Source organism: Ruditapes philippinarum, unplaced genomic scaffold (genome assembly GCF_026571515.1).
Source record: "Ruditapes philippinarum isolate M1 unplaced genomic scaffold, ASM2657151v2 ctg14434_1_1_1_1, whole genome shotgun sequence".
NCBI lineage: Eukaryota > Metazoa > Mollusca > Bivalvia > Venerida > Veneridae > Ruditapes > Ruditapes philippinarum.
In genome coordinates, this window is record NW_026862535.1 from 66,468 (window position 1) to 84,996 (window position 18,529).

The window sequence follows — 18,529 nt, forward strand, 5'->3', positions numbered from 1 at the left end:
TTTTTATTTCACAGTAAAATTGATCACAAAAGTTTTTAATCATAATTCATAATTACACAACATGTAAAAAGTAAAAGTGAGCAGAAGAATGATGCCGACAATGATGATTTGTTTAAAACATGAAATTTAAAAACATGACTTTTTAAAATTTTTAATAATAATATAATAAATTAATTTAAAGAGCTAGATAAATAAAACTACTGCTATTGGGATTTCCGTGACGTCACTTTTCGCTGTCTGTTTCTGAAAATGGAATGAAATCAAAAATATTTTATATCATTTGTACAATGTTGAAGTATCTAAGAACTAACATGGTGTAAATTTTAATTATTTATCATCATTAATCCCAAAGATAAGTTTATAAACAAAACACAAATAAACGATAGGTTCTTCATCAAAAATATGCAAAACAAGGGAGATAATACATGTGAAAATGCCGCCGATATAATTCCCTTGAGGTCAGACCTGTCCAAAGTTACCTCCCTGACAAAGCCATATATTGCAAAATTTATAACAACAAAATCTGTAATAACTATGCAGTTGGTCTCTGTTCACAAACACTGTAAAGGTTATATGGCAACTTTTCAGATTTACTGGTGGAGAAAGACCTCGGGACTGGTACCCCTCCGTGCATTTTTTCAGGCACAAACAGGCACCGGAGTAGAACCACTAATGTTCTGATAGCTTCCTCACATTAAAAAAAGAATCCAAAGACTTCAGCAGGGTTCGAACGCACATCAGTAACGGGCCAATGGTTTGAAGTCAAACAACCTTTACCTCTCAGTCAGGGATGTACCCACATGCTGAAGTACAAAGGAACAGGTCCGATACAAATCTGGTTAAAATAACCGTTACAAGCAAATGTGGTAAAGACATTAGATATTATTTGCATCAACAACTTACCTCGCTTCTGAACGTGTTGATGTATATTCAAACCAGAATACATGTGGTATTAATGTGGAATCCCGTACCATTAAAAGCTCACCTAAAGGACTGGAAAATGACCAAAAAAATTATAAATTAATTAATGCTAGAAGTTACTGTACATAACGGATTTTAATACTTCATAATGTAGACAATACAAAAATATCATTGACAATTTTCTCTATTTCTTTTCATCAAAAAATTCAGTTTTTTTTTGTTTTGTTTCTTGTTTTTTGTTTATTTTTAGGAAAAACAAGTTATTATCATTTTACCACTGATAAGGCCTGAGTAATAAAATTATCCTTTTAAGTGTGCATTTTACACCACACTGTGCATTTTACGCCACACTTACAGTTAAAACATCATAGGGCAACTTTCCATCTTTACTGTTACGTGTAGGAGAGTTAGTTTGTTTCTTGATGTTATTGTTGTTGAATAAGTCGTAACAACACTTTAAGGTCATAGTGCAACTTGCCACCTTTACTGGAGGAGGAAGACCTCAGGTGCCTCTTTGGGCATAAGTCTAGGCACCAGCAGTCACCCTAAGTAGAACCAACAACCTTCAATAAGCTAGCTGAAAAATTTCCTTACACGAAAGAATACAAAGTCCCTGATGGGATTCGAATCCACAGCTGTGAGGAACAAGCGATTTCAAGCCTGCGACCTTAACCACCCTGCCATGAAGGCCTGCTGAAGGAAGTTATTAGACACTTTTTCATGTTAATTTTCAGCACTTTATGTTATTTTCAGCACTTTATGCAAGCACCCAAGTACAATCTTGTGAAAGTCACATTGCATCCTCATACACAAGCATCTAAGGTGCCATGCAGGATTCGAATCAACAGAGTTCAGGACCAAATGATTCAACTTATTATTGACCAACATCCCATGATCAAAAATTCAGACAGAGAAAGAAATTCAATGAGAAAAAATTTCATTGTGAAAGTTTGTTAAAAATCAAGATTTAATTTACCATGATGCTATATACGGGAAGAAGGGTGTTAACACAACTTGTACAGCAGTAAACCAGATGGTGCCTAACAGAACACCTATCACACTTCCCCATAACACCTGACTTCCTGTGTGATACCCTAAGTATATCCTGAAAATACATCAAAGAAACAACTAGTTCTGTTATAAATACAATACACTCTTGCTTGTTAGTATGGATTTCTTAAAATATAGTTTACGCCAATGCTAGAAAATCTCATACTCGTCCCAAAAAAAAAGCTGCATGCTTTATAATGGCGTCATTCTGCAACCTTTTTTATGAATAAATGGCATGCTAAGGGTAACATCTTTTTGCCATTATGAATGAGGTTGAAAACTCATAAATAAAAGTGCTTAATAATAAAAATATCATTTTTTTTTCCCAGTATATTTCCTGAATTTCCTATATTATCTTCTGTTGTTATTTGGCAATTGGTACATTTATAGTGTTTTAGTATTTTGTATGGAAGACCACTCAAGTCAAAATACTACTTTGTTTACATTTTGTTACTTTTATGATCAATGATTTGCACATTCAATGCTTGTATCTTCAGGCAATAAGCATCTACCATGCTCTGATACAATTATCTAAATATTTGCCCTTCCCAATGAAGGAAGCATCCTTTAATTGCTGAGGCAAAATGTGCATTAAAAGACAAAATATAAATGTACATACTGTACAACTTCTGCACAACAGAACCCCCTAGGAGACAAAGATTTCCAGTAATTGCCGAGAGGTGTGGCTACAGAGAGGCCAAATCCTATAAGAATCTTACACTGACTGCCGGTACACACCGGAATATCTAGCTCAAGGGTAACTGTTTACAGTGGTAACAAGGCGCTGCTTATCAGTTACCTAAGAGCTAGATATTCCCATCTGTACCGGCAGCTTGCATATTAAATATCAATTCTTTTCAGAACAGAAATTACGAAATTGATATTCTCATCACACACTTTTTTCTTATAGTTACTGTAATAAGTAGTGTATAAACTTACAACTGCATTCATAACAGTAAAATGATGTCATCCTAAGAACGCAATTCATTCATAAATAGTGCGCGGCAATAGTGGCATTTAAAGCACGTAGCTTGTATTACATGAGGGATTGTAAAACAGGTTTTTCTAGCACTGGTGTAAATGGTAGATAATCCCGTTTGATATGCAAGAAATTATGAGGTCTTACTTGGAGAAAAATTGCAGCTGTTGTTGTAAAGAAAATATTGGTATATAGAGGGTGCGCTCTGTAGAGGATTTACTGTAAACTATCTAAAATATGGTAAAATGGTAGAAGGAAACTTTATCATACCTGGCATAGCCTACCAGTCCTGCTACCGTAAGACTTCCAAAAGCTGCAGCATATTTCCATAGATCATCTATCAGGTTATAATTTTTATACACCCTGAAATACATGTCAATATTCAATATTAAAATGATATTTACCAGTACAACACTTCATATATCCTAAACTGACTTGACCATCTTTAATCTGGACAAAACCATTCATCATTTTTTAAGGAAAATTTCATTATTTATACAGACTGAATAGAAAAGAGCGCAGGCCATGATCAAATGGCCTGTTCAGATTGACCTGATCACATAGGAATGTTCAATTGCCACTAGTAGGTAAAAAGTTAATGCATCTGTAATAAAACTATTGTGATTGTATTAAGAAATAGAGGATATTGAATGAGTGTAAGTTCAATACTGAATTTATTGCACAAGTTGAATAAAATTATATTATGCAAGCCTCTGGCGAGCATAATATTATTTTATTCAACGAGTGCAATAAATTCAGTAATTAACTTATACGAATTTAATATTCTATTTATCACATACCCAAAATAAAGACCGTTTAAAGTGAAATAAGAGTCATTTTTCATTGACGCACCTATAGTATAACGCTAACATTTAGCGCGTCTTTACACTATGTTTGTATAAAGCTAATGAAGTCACGTCAAAATATATGCATGGCCCTGCAATACCATATTTACGGAGTCGCAAAATCGGCACAGGTGTGTGATAAAATATCAAACTATAATGTAGCATTGCTTATTTTTATATGATCAACAATAATATCCAATAATTTTACTTGAAATGTTTAAATGTGAGTAACCTCATAAATATAAGTTGCCTTATTTACCTTATGAATATGAAAAATATCATATAACTTTCATTATAAGTTGCCTAACTTACCATATAAATAAGAATAATATTAAATAAGTTGCCTAACTTACCATATAAATAAAAAAAAGTTGCCTAACTTACTGTATAAATATTAATAATATCAAATAAGTTGCCAAATTTATATAAACATGAATTATATCAAACAAGAGGGCCATGATGGCCCTGAGGTCGCTCACCTGTATATAGGCCCCCACCCCCGGGCCAATTTTTACCGAAGGGCTTTTATTTGTTTATTAGAACAGACTTGGTAGACACCCATAAGAAGATGTTTCATGCTAAACATCTAAGTTCTAGCTCATTGGCTTTTTTAAAAGAAGATTTTTAAAGTTTTTACTATACACAATGTCACCCCTGGGGCAGGGACAGTTTTGACCCCCAGACTTTTATTTTAACAAACTTTGTAGATATTTACTTAAAGATGTTTCATGCTTAATATCTAAACTCTAGCTATTTGGGTTTTTCCAAAGAAGATTTTTAAGTTTTTGCTATACACATATAAGGAAAATCAATGACACCCCCCCCCCGGGTGGGGCCAGTTTTGACCCCAGGGCTTTTATTTGAACATACTTGGTAGACACCCATTAGAACATGTTTCATGCTAAATATCTTAGCTCTAGCTCTTTGAGTTCTTTAAAAGACGATTTTTTAAGTTTTTTACTATATGCATATAGGGAAATCAATGACCCCCTGGGGCGGGGCCAATTTTTGACCCCAGAGCTTTTATTTGAACAAACTTGGTAGACACTCATTAGAAGATGTTTCATGCTAAATATCTTAGCTCTAGCTCTTTGGGTTCTTTAAAAGAAGATTTTTTTAAGTTTTTACTATATGCATATAGGGAAAATCTAATGACCCCCTGGGGCAGGGTCAATTTTTGACCCCAGGGCTTTTATTTGAACAAACTTGGTAGACATTCACTAGAAGATGTTTCATGCCAAATATCTAAGCTCTAGCTCTTATGGTTCTTTAAAAGAAGATTTTTTAAGTTTTTACCATATGCATATAGGGAAAATCAATGACCCCCTGGGGCGGGGCCAATTTTTACCCCAGGGCTTTTATTTGAACAAACTTGGTAGACATTCACTAGAAGATGTTTCATGCCAAATATCTAAGCTCTAGCTCTTATGGTTCTTTAAAAGAAGATTTTTTAAGTTTTTACTATATGCATATAGGGAAAATCAATGACCCCCGGGGCGGGGCCAATTTTGACCCCTGAGCTTTAATTTGAACAAACTTGGTAGACACTCACTAGAAGATGTTTCATGCTTAATATCTTAGCTCTAGCTCTTTGGGTTCTTTAAAAGAAGATTTTTTAAGTTTTTACTATATGCATATAGGGAAAATCAATGACCCCCTGGGTCGGGGCCAATTTTGACCCCAGGGCTTTTATTTGAACAAACTTGGTAGACATTCACAAGAAGATGTTTCATGCCAAATATCTAAGCTCTAGCTCTTATGGTTCTTTAAAAGAAGATTTTTTAAGTTTTTACTATATGCATATAGGGAAAATCAATGACCCCCAGGGGCGGGGCCAATTTTGACCCCAGGGCTTTTATTTGAACAAACTTGGTAGACACTCACTAGAAGATGTTTCATGCCAAATATCTAAGCTCTAGCTCTTATGGTTTTTTAAAAGAAGATATTTAAAGTTTTTTCTTTTGGTTGCCATGGCAACCAGAGTTCTGCATGGAATTAAATTCTTTGAACAATTTTTAAAGGTGACCACCAAAGGAACATTCCTGTGAAGTTTGGATGAAATTGGCTCAGTGGTTTATGAGGAGATGTCATTTAAAGCAAAAGTTTACGGACGGACGGACGATGGATGGACGGACGCCGGACGAAAAGCGATCACAAAAGCTCACCCTGTCACTTTGTGACAGGTGAGCTAAAAAGTTACTTAATTTACCATGTAAAAATGAATAACATTAAATAAGTTGCCTAACTTACCGTATAAATAAGAATAATATCATATAAGTTGCAAAGAAAAACATGAACTGTGCATGACTAGATGGCATTCCATATTCTGTGAACAGCACTGTTATTTCTGTAATTATATATTGTGAACAAGTATATATATGTAAAAAAATACTGTGAACAAGTCTATATCGGTAATAAAATACTGTGAACAAGTCTATATCTGTAATAAAGTACTGTGAACAAGTCTATATCTGTTATAAAATACTGTGAACAAATCTGTATCTGTAATAAAATACTGTGAACAAGTCTATATCTGTAATAAAATACTGTGAACAAGTCTGTCATGACATCTGTAATAAAATACTGTGAACAAGTCTGTCATGACATCTGTAATAAAATACAGTAAACATGTCTATTACAATATAATATAAAAGGGGCCAATTGGAATGACATGAGCAAATTCAAGTGTGACTGTCACAAGGATGCTACAGACCAAATTTGAAGTAAATCTGCTTAGTAGTTTCAGAGAAGAAGATGATTGTTGACGCATGACGACGGACGATGGACGCCGGAGCATCCCCCTTTGATACTAATAGCTCACCCTGAGCCTTCGGCGCTGGTGAGCTAATAAACAAGTTGATTACTGCTTCAATAATATAAAGTGAACAAGCCATAGTATATTGACACCTTAACAGAATTTCCAACATTAATTTATTGAAAACAAAAGTGTATTCCCTACACAAACATTTAAATTGTTTATGAGTTTAAGAATTCAATCGCTTTAACAACCCTTCTCCACTTATTGGGCAAGGCCAGTGGTATACTATAACCCTCTAAAATAAAGGAACAAATCCCATTTTTTATACCTGATTTATCATTCACTATATGAATGACATTCAAAATTTCACAGTACCCATCAAGTACTTTATCAAGAAATTTTGTTGCTAATCAATAAGACCACATTCCAAATCCAAAATTATCTCATCTTTTTCCCAATTTTAAAAACTGCATTCCTAACAGTTGCCAAAAAAAAAAACTGGACTGCCTCATATTCTAAGACAAATTTAAAAGTTTTGTCTTGACAGGTTATATTATCAATCACATGCTAAAATCTCAATAACCATGTGTAAAGGTAGTTTTTCAAGTTCTTGAAAATTATCAATTTCCCAAATAGCCTTATAGTTTTTCCCGATTAATGCCAAGAGTCTTTGCCCAAAAATAGCTGTATAAAGTCTTATTTTCACTAACCTCGGGTGTAACAAACTTAAAAGCAACACCAGGGGCACATGCTGGAGCTAAGAAATGCATAGACTTCAGTTAATTACACCTATTTAGTAGCATCTTACAAACTATGTGTGGATATAAGTTGGCTGTAATTCTTATGCCTCAAGCACTTGATGCAACTTTCAGTCAATAGGGCCAGACAGAATGATAAAAGCAAAGTAGTAAAAAGGGGCACAATTCTGCAGAACTGTTTTGCAGAATGACATGCCCTTGATATTTAACAAGTGTTTTAAATTTGAAGTGAGTACATGTTATTGGTCTTGAGAAAATGAGGAAAAATGATGAAGCAAGATTGATTTTCAGTTTATCTGCCCTTAATATATGCATTTGAGCCACGTCATGACAAAACCAACATAATGGGTTTGCGACCAGCATGGATCCAGACCAGTCTCGCATCCGCGCAGTCTGATCAGTATCCACGCTGTTCGCTCTCAGTTTCTCTACTTGTTATAGGGTTGGTAGGCGAACAGCATGGATCCTGATCAAACTGCGCGGATGCACAAGCTGGTCTGGATCCATTCTGGTCGCAAACCCATAATGTTGGTTTTGTCATGGCGTGGCTCATTTCAATTAGATAGTGAACAAGCATTCCAAGTTGAAAGGAGCTCCTCTGAAAATTAGAACTTCTTACATTAATCCAGTGAAGTGCTTAAAATCGAAAATTCTGCAATGGATAATTAAGAAATACGATCAGAATTTAATTTAGTACTGATTATTTGTGTAATACTTTACAATAGCCTGACTTGAGCATTACAATGATTTTCATTTTTTGTGAAAAAATATTTCCAACCCTGTTATGTAAAAAAAAAAAACTTAGTTGAGTCCCTTTAAAGACTTAGAGTATACATATCTTTGATATTTTTTCAGGAATTAACCTTAACAAAAAATATACCAGTTTGTCAAAAAGGCACATGTTTGTTTTGTTTGTTTCATTTTACGCCTTTTTCCAACAGTATTTTAGTCATATAGGCGGGTAGTTTCCTAACCATCGTTCCTGGAGAGTTACACCAGTACTAGACTACCTTCCTCCCCGCTAAACTATTAAAGCATCTCCCAGGGATCAAACCCACGCCAGAGGGGTAACTGGATTAGAAGTCATCGACTTTAACCCCTCGACCACGGAGGCATTAAAAAAAAAAAAATTCTGCATGTTTAATTTTAGGGTTATCTGCGCCTGTGATATGGTATCACATTTTGACAAATGTACAGGTACACCAAATTTGACATGAATAGCTTTGACAGTTTCTGAGAAAACGGATCTTTACCCATTACAGGTCCCAGTCAGTGACCTTAACCTTTGACTTTTTGATCTAAAAACACATTGTGTAAGGTAGAAATCATCAAGAAGAGGCATCCACAAATTGAGTTACAATATAATATCATTACAAGTATTATAGTTATTATTCATAAAAGAAATTTTTTTTTTAAGACCATCGATGAAAACTTAACCAGAGAGTTTAAGTAAATCAACACTGATGCCAATACCAAATGGTGAGTCATTGATGCATGTCAATGATATAATACCATGAAGCTAAAACTAAAGTAAGTTATTTCAATATTAGGGAAAAGTGGAAATATTTTGATCCAATCATAAAAGATCAGCTTACGATAATAATATAATGTCGCGGACAACAAAGAGATTAATTAATATTTTTTGTTTCATTATACTAATGGTCTAAGTAATGGATTAAAGACAAACCTCTGGGGGGCCTGTGTTCTCTAATTGTATGTTTCAGAATCCAGTTACAAGCTTCATTCAGCAGTATACCACAGAAATACGAGATCTGTAATAATAAAATTCAATAGTGTAAAGCTTAAAGCAACACGTCTCCAGATTTCATGAAAATTTTGAAAATGTATTTGAATGGGTAATATTGTGAAGCCATTCACACATTATCAAAGGCACTTACAAACCACGTAAATTACCAAAAAGTGATCAAAATATGCATTTATAACCTTTACTGCATTTAGTAACACAGTAGAAATATAGTTGTAAATACTGAAAAATCAGTCATTAATCGCACATAATACGTATAATATTACATGAATCTTGAAACATTTTCTATTCCTTACATCTTAGTTCATTTTTCTCAAGTTTGATTTTATTGAAATATTTTGACTCATCTGGAGGCATGTAGCTTTAATGCCTCAATGATACAAATACTTTGCAATTAGCATACAGTTAATACAGTATATCAGATATTTTACATTTTTAATTCATTATATACAATTATAATGTGTTTTATAATACAGTAAGTTTGAAAACGCCACTTTTCATTGAATAACCAGGATGTTTATATAAACTACCGGTACATACATGTACATGGCTGTTGTAAATTCATGTAGTAATTTTATTTTGTATAAATAATATAATATAATTATAAAGGAAGTTTGCTGTATGAAAAATTTCTTATAAAGATTGTTGGCAGTTTATATGGCCATGTAAATAGATATTTGCAAAATACATGTATATAGGGACAATTATAACCTGTCAAAAATCATTACAGTCTATACTTTTCAAATATCATTTTTGAATAATAAATACACTGTATATATAATATATATATATGTATCCTACAGTTAAAACCAAGGCATTGTTAATACAAATTCAATTAAGAATTGGTATTGGTCTCATCAATTAAATTTTAAACAATGAAGTTTATTTTACAAAGCTAAATATCATAATGATGTTAAACTTCAAAATGCACTGTAACAAGTCTACTCCAAAATTTGGAACAGAGCATCATACTACAGCGTTTTTTTCTCTCTACTTTTGGATTGGTGCCAGAACCAGATTGATTGGGAAAATACATTATTTTGACTCAAATTGGGAATTTTTATTAACCCTTTACCTCATATATACGCGAAACAACGCACTTTCGACCCCCCCCTTTTTTTAGGCCTCAAATAGTGAAAAAATGTCCTATTTGGGCCCCAAACACATGTTTTCGTTTGAGAAATGTTGCTAAAAAAATGGAGCACTTTTTCGGCGTCGCCCCCATCCAAAAGATACACAAGGGGGTTGGCAGAAGGGGGATGTGTCCCCTTCTGTTAGGGGGGGGTTTGAAGGGGGGCGGAGTCCCCCTCATCGCCAAGAAAATTTTGGACTTGTGAGAGGCTAGTAATGACCCCAGGTCGATCATAATGTAACGTGTAACCAACGCTGAAAAGCCTTTGACTCTATCTCAATCCCTTGAGAAGTTGCAGCACTTTAAAAAAAAAATGATGGAAAAAATCGAGGCAAAATAGTGATTTTTGGCAATTTTGAGATGTCCCCTTGTTGCCATGGTAACAGGAAATTTAAGACTGAGCATATCGTTACAAAGGCAATGGTCAAGTCAACATTTGTGCCAAGTTTGATTAGTATTGAAGCATTTTTCACAGTTTCATAGCAGTTTGAACTTGTAACAGGAGGCTTTTCAGAGAAAACGGCCATTTTTCACAATATGCTCATGGGGGAAAGGGTTAAGCATCTTTTCAGCTACAGATAAGATTAGTCATAATGAATAAAGACGGCTAACAGCTTCCACTATCTAGGTAGAACTATTGAGTGGTGATTTATATAAACATGTTTGATTTTAAAGTGACATTATGCCCATTCAAGGATATACAGTAAATGAACAGGTGAAAGTCAAAATAAGTTTTTATATTGCCATAATTTCTTTTAATTTTATAATTTACTTCATATAAACAATAAAAAAAACCCGGATCGAAACGGAATTTCTGTAAATATCAATTAGAACTTACCTAGAACGTTTAATTTATAAAGAGTGGGGCAGTCTTGTTTTGTTTCAGGCATATTTGAAATTTTATCCTAAATATTTTCCAAAATAAACTGTTGGTCAAACACCATTTTAACAGTCAATCTTTTGAATTGAAAAGTCAATTCAGCTCAACTTGACTATGAAAATATGAGCATATTGTCACTTTAATTGATTTAAGAGAAACCTCATGGCCTTGAAAAGTCATTTTGGGAATTTTCACATTAAAATTTGGGAATTGGGAATTTTAATGTCTTTTTTCCATTGGGAACAGTACCTTTTTTAGGTAGTAGTTATATACAGAAAAAAAATCACTGAACTAGCATTATAAATTATTACACAACAGGATTTGGTTGGGTTTTAGGTCACACAAGCACAGTATAGGTCATATAGCATTATATCAGGCACAAACAGGCACCTGGAAAGACCCACCAACATTCTGTGAGCTAGCTGGATAGCTTTCTCACATTAAGAATCCAACAATGCTTGCCCGGCAGTAGAATTTCAGAAAAAACAGTCATTACATGTAATTGCAAAAAAACATCATTCAATAGATGTGTATTATTTCTTAATTTGTAAATATAAAATTTTTACTCTTTTTTTTTTAACATAGTACATTTTTCTTAAGGTTAATTTTGTTGACATATTCTAGCTAATCATCTGGAGGCATGCACATTTAAGGCATTCTACAGTACATTACTATTAATAAAATTCATTAGGTTAAAAGCTAACAGAGTAAATAAACTACTAACTGTGTGAAGATCTCTCCTAAACACTATCAAGGTAAGGAATGACACAATCAGAGCGATAGGTACTAAGCTGAACCAAGCGAACACATATCCAACAAAATCACCTGAAAACATAAAGAAAATATATTTTAAGAATTAATACAAGAGCCATGATAACATGGCCATCCCTTGCTGCATGTGTTTGCTCATTGGAAGAATGTATATGTAGTAGAGCGGAATAGTTCAATTTTAAGAGGTCTTTTGGTTAGGGCTGTCATTGATGGACAATTTTGTTTCGATGTATCGAGAGACAAATATCGACGATACATCGACATATCGACTTTAACAGTAGATACAATGAAAAACATTTAAAAGTGTGTCATAAATTTGGATCATGGTGTTATGCATGCTTGTATTAGACTACAAATACTACAAACTAACAGAAAGTTTCTTTTTTCTGTTATTTTTGTCACTGACATTTGAAAACAGAGTTTAAAGTTCAAGTTACATGTAGCCTAGAAAACTGGAAAAAAGTGACTTCTCTTACTAAGCAAATTTGAGAGGTATATATTCACTAACAGTAATAAATAAATTTTAGCTTTTATCGATATTTGAAAATGTGTATCGATATTGTATCGAATGATGAATATTGATGACAATTCAATATCGCGATATTCAATGACAGCCCTACTTTTGGCTGATGGCTGTTCAAAGTGATTACAGATTTGAAACCTATGTGAACACTGATGGCTGAAAATAACAAAGGGCAATAACTGAAATTTAAATTATAATGCAGGACAGGTTATCATTCTTTTGTGCTTCACTCCTCCTCAATGAGATCTATCCACCTATGAAGTTTCAAGTTGATATCCCTAACACTTTTTGATATAAGCTCCAGACAAAAAGTATGAAAAATAACAACTTTTTAGGACAATAAATCAAAAATTATAAAGGGTAGAGTTATCATTCTTGCACAGAGCATTCCTCCTCAAAAGATCTATCCACCTATGAAGTTTCATGTTGACATTATGAGTTATGCTCCACTCAGGTGAAAAATTAAGTATGAAAAATAACAGAAGGCAATAACTCAAAAATTATGAAGGATAGAGTTATCATTCTTGTGCACTGCACATCTCCTGAGTGAGATCTATCCACCAATGAAGTTTCATGTTGTCTTAACGGTAAGGGGTATGAGGGTAAGGATTATTAACAGGTCTAGGATTTCATGATATTTACGGACAATCTGTAAATTTATGGACAATCCATATAATTTTACAGATTCTTAATCTGTAAATTTACAGACATTAAGTAAGAAAATAGAAATAGTTGCATTAAAATTCAAAATGGCAGGTTAAAATGAATAAGGTTACATATTATATGATTAAAAACAGTATGGTAAGATTCAGAACAATTTGATGACTTTCAGTTTTCACTTTTAACAAAAATTTCAAAATCATCATACAAAGATGAAACTCACCTAATTACCTTTGTAAATTTATATAAATAATCAATAAAACAACTTGTCTTAAGCTGCAGATTTAAAACCAAAACAGCAAATTTCACACCGAACATCTATAAATTTATGAATTGAAAAATCTTTAAATCTCTAGACTATCTACAAATTTATGGACAGTCCATAAATATCATGAAATGCTAGACCTGATAAAGCACTTATTTAACTGTGGGCATATTGTAAGTGCTCCTACGTCATTTAATATGTCCCCATCAAGCAAATTAATTTAATTGTTGTACTTTACTACATGCTTTATTTATCAATCACAACATTTTTGGCAGAAAGGAAAAGTGGAATTTGACATTAAAGGGAAAACTGGAACAAAATATATACTACTGGTTGGGGACCACCAAAACCGGACAACCACCAAACCCGGACGGCACCAAAAATGCTCTAATTTAGAATTTTCTTTGTTCAGTGGTGGTCAGTCATTTTTAATAAATTATCAACAATAAATGCATGTTTCTTCTAAAATTAAGGAAATAAATTTATTTCAACCTCCGTAAATGGTAATATTTTAATGTCTTTTTCAAGAATGTTGACGTTGAAATTTAGGGGCCAAGAAAGCAATGCCTGACCTCATATACCAGATATAATTATTTACAGAGTAAACAATAGAATATCCAAAACCTCAGCATTTGTTGCTGAAATATTGTATATCATCACAGGAACTTGAAATTCTATCAAATAATCAATATTAATGATAATATCCAAATATACCCCCTATATACTATAAACAAGAGCTGTCTGTAGGACAGCATGCTCGACTATTCTAAGTGCTTGATAGTAAAAGAGACTTGATATTGTTAAATTTTTTAAGTTCACAAAAGGGCTAATTTTTTTTTATAAATTCATGTTATAGGCCTTAGAGAGAGTCTAATTATACAGAATTGGCTTGACTATTCGGAAGGTAATGTCACAAGGGTTTTTTATTGAGTATAATAATACTAATTACCTATGAATACATAAATTTGACAGAAAAGGTACAAAGGCTTGTTATTAAGATGTTTTATCAAGTAAATCACTACTTTATTATTATGAATGCATAAAATTGTCCAAAAAAAGGCACAAACCCTTCAGTAGTTATTGAGATAACAGCTTACAAGCAAAACTTTACCATGAATTTCTAAGTTGAAAAAGGGGAGAAAAATCAGCCTAAATGCAAGATAGAATTATGGATCTTTGTCAGTGACCTACAATTATGACCCTAAATGCATATGTGAAGTTTTAAATAAATATCTTTAATAGTTATTGAGATATGTAAAACTTGCATGTAAAAATTAACCAAGAGACTAAGTAGAAAAGGGGATATAAATCAGCCTTAATGCAAGATAGAGTTATGGAACTTGGTCAGTGACATACAATTATGACCCTCCAATTATGACCCTAAGTGCATGTGTAAAGTTTCAAGTAAATATCTTTGAAGACCGTTAACCTTTAACCAAAATTTCTAAGTTTCAAAGGGGTAAATAATTCTGCAAATATTGCAGACAGAGTTATGCAATTTTGCAAACTGATGTACATTGTTACTATAAATAAGTATTTTAAATTTCAATTGATTATCTCAAGCAATAATTGAGATATTTGACTTTACAAAAAACTTTAACCAAAATTTCTAAGTTCCAAAGGGGCATAATTCTGTCAATATGGTAGGCAGAGTTATCCAACTTGTCAATCTGATGCACATTGTTACTATAAATAAGTATTGTAAGTTTCAATTGAATATCTCAAGCAATAATTGAGATATTTGACTTTACAAAAAAACTTTAACCAAAATTTCTAAGTTAAAAAGGGGCATTATTCTGTCAATATTGTAGGCAGAGTTATCCAACTTGTCAATCTGATGTACCTTGTTACTATAAATAAGTATTGTAAGTTTCAATTGAATATCTCAAGTAATAATTGAGATATTTGACTTTACAAAAAACTTTAACCAACGCAGACGCCGACGCGGACGCTGACGCCGACGCCGACGCGACTACAATAGCTCTCATATTCTTCGAATAGTCGAGCTAATAAACACAAGGAATGAAATGCCTTTTCCCCACCCCAACATAATTTACGCCGAACAAATCAACAAAACAACGGATCAAAATATTCTATCTGGCCATTTCGATAAACAATACATAAATGCATCAAATACCACCGATAACTTTTTTTAATTGCGTAGCTATGTAGGAATAATTCAACATTTTCTGATTATTTCCCACGATCTGAGTTTGTCGCCGACTCCATTCGTGACGTCACTGGATGTTGATTCGAGGAGAATACTATTTAGTAAAATTATTTTCAACAAGTTCCAAAAATAACAAGTTTGCAAGTAAAATACTGTCAAACTAGAACAAATGAATAATTTCTCTCTTACGACATGGCTGAATTTATTTGCTGGGCCATATCAATTAGAGTACTCAATTTTTTTTTTAAAACGAAAGTACTATGTCAAAGATTTACCGTTCTTGTTTGGGGTTTCCCTTTCAAGTGTATTTATAAAAGTTATTTGTTAAAAAGGTTTTACATGAAGATGTTTAAATCTATTTACATAGAATAATTTGTATAAAAGTTTTATACATACCTGTTATTTTTTGGAACTTATTAAAAATAATTTTAATAAATATTATTCTCCTTGAATCAAAATCCAGTGACGTCAAGGAATGGAGTTGGCGACAAACTCAGATCGCGGGAAATAATCAGAAAATGTTGAATTATTCCTACACAGCTACGCGATTTTAAAAAGTTATCGGTGGTATTTGATGCATTTATGTATTGTTTATCGAAATGGCCAGATAGAATATTTTGATCCGTTGTTTTGTTGATTTGTTCGGCGTAAATTATGTTGGGGTGGGGAAAAGGCGTTTCATTCCTTGTGTTTATTTATAGTATAAAGGGGTATATTTGGATATTATCATTAATATTGGTTATTTGTTAGAATTTCAAGTTTCTGTGATATCTAGTCCAATAGATTAGACGTTACAGGCTTGTTATAGTTTTATGTTGGTCAAGCCTGACGTCTAATAGTTATTGCTCAAAAACGCGTAGCATTTTGAAAATTTAAAAAAATGTCTGTTGACTTGCCTTTCAAGCTTTATTCAAAAGCTTATCTTCTGTTTTTTCAAATGCATGGTCTATCATTTACAAAAACTTTCAAACAATGTACTTATCAATTAAAAATAAAATATACATATCAGTCTATTTCGCTCATCGGCCATACTGGTTAAGTAAAGCGTTTTACAGATTGATTCCAATTTTTTGAACGGAAAAATATATTCGAACACACTGACGGTGCATGGGCAATTATTTCGTTGAAAAAATATTCCGTTAGAAACTTCTGGACTCATTTAAACGCTTGCATTTGAATTAGCCAATCAGATTTCGCGCACTGTATGGCGGCCATTTGTATATTGGCTGTACAAGGAATTTAATTAAATGAGAGGATTTAATCATGACTTTTCGGATGTGACAGTTCAATTATTTTGTTAAAAGGTATTTATTTTTTAGTTTTGTTCATAAATAGGTCAAAATTTATGTGAATACACGCTGTTTTAATTGTTTAAATTCATTAGATCTAAATCTAACGTCAATTTTTAAATTCATTAGATCTAAATCTAATGTCAATTTTTTTGCTACACGATTTTGCAAAGATCTGTTAAGACCTAACGTAACATGGAAAATGAAAAATGTAAAATATCAGATTAATGAATGATAAATATGAAATAGGTTACGTATAGGTCTTATAATTAGGACTATGTGATATCATGTTAAAAGTCAAAAATCAAAGCACCCAAGCTTTTATCTGAATTAAATCACATCATGTACATATCTGTCCGGACACATGGTACTGTAGTGTTGACAATTTAGGTAATTTTGATACCCTCCTTGTCGAGCCTCAGATATAAGAGTCAATACATTCAGAAATAAACAAACTAGTTTTTTAGTTAGGAGAAGAACCTAGCTGAACTGTGTCAATTTTTTTGGTCTCTAGATTAAAAATTATGAAATCTGTATCGAAAAATGTTCAAAAAGTGTCCGGTTGATGGTCCCCGACCAGTACAGTACGAAAAGTTTAGGTACGAATGCAATTTATCAGAAGTATTTGTGAGAATTTGCACATTTGGTAATTGCAAAAGTGGATATTTAAATATCTTGTTATAATACAAAAGAACTTACCTTTAGTATATTGTGCGTTTGTAAGAGATATTGACGTGTATTTCGACTCAATACATGGTGAATTTGTTTGGGCATATGTGGACTTCCCGTCTATGTCCTCCATCTTGGAAATGATATACACGCATGCGCACAGAATTATTTGAAACAGAAGTCTTCATTGGTAATTTCTTAAGTAAGAAGGTGTTTGATTGGTTAAAAATAAGGGAATTCCCAATTAATCGGGGATACCAAAGATGGCGACGAAGAGAGCTCATGCTTTGACATTTAAAATAATTGCAGAATGTTCTACTACAAAAGCTCGTGTTGCAGAGATGACATTGCCTCACAGTGTCGTAGATACACCAGTTTTCATGCCTGTTGGGACACAGGGTACGCTCAAAGGCATTCTGCCTGACCAATTGAAAGAATTGGATTGCAAAATTATGCTAGGAAATACATACCATTTGGGAAACAGGCCGGTAAGAGCTTAATTAATGTAAGACATTTACATTTTTTTGCTATGAATTTTATGAATGCTAAATAACAAGATGGGGATATTTTAATCTTTAGGCTGAAAACACAGCCAATTTCAACTGATGACATGGCCGATCACCAATCTGTTAAAAAGCACAATATCACAATCACATAAAATTATAATATGAAGATTAGGCAAAGTCTATGAATGGGGAAGTTGGTAAAAAATCCTTTCATTTTTCCGTTTTAAAGGTGTCATTCGGTATTATATTTCCGTTATCGGAATACATTGCCTTTTATCATTGACTTACATTGTAAATGGCGGCGCCTAAATAGAACTGACACTGAAAATTTCATTGATAGTTATAGAATTCTATATATTTTTTAATTGTTTTTTTATTTGATTTTCTTTTAAATATACATGTGTAGTCTATAGCCGGGCAAGCCAAAGTCCGGGCCCGCTTTGCGGGCTCGGACTTTGACTTCCCCGTTTAATAAATCCAATCCAATGTTTCATACACTCACAATTGATATATATATATGGTATCCTGTGATGATGAATGTTACTATCCTCCTTTGATGAATGTCACTATCCTCTGTTGATCAACGAA

The 18,529-nt window shown here is 33.0% G+C and overlaps 1 protein-coding gene across 1 annotated transcript; it reads right to left on the minus strand.

The window, feature by feature from the left end:
• Nucleotides 1-17,924, minus strand: LOC132719394 (dolichyldiphosphatase 1-like; the record flags this gene model as incomplete). Its single annotated transcript, XM_060703154.1, is given in 8 exon segments — nt 1-243; nt 904-993; nt 1,898-2,026; nt 3,221-3,313; nt 6,046-6,142; nt 8,999-9,083; nt 11,813-11,913; nt 17,466-17,924. Coding segments are annotated over 8 exon segments (738 nt in total). The 3' UTR covers nt 1-203.
• Nucleotides 17,925-18,529: the final 605 nt, after the last annotated feature.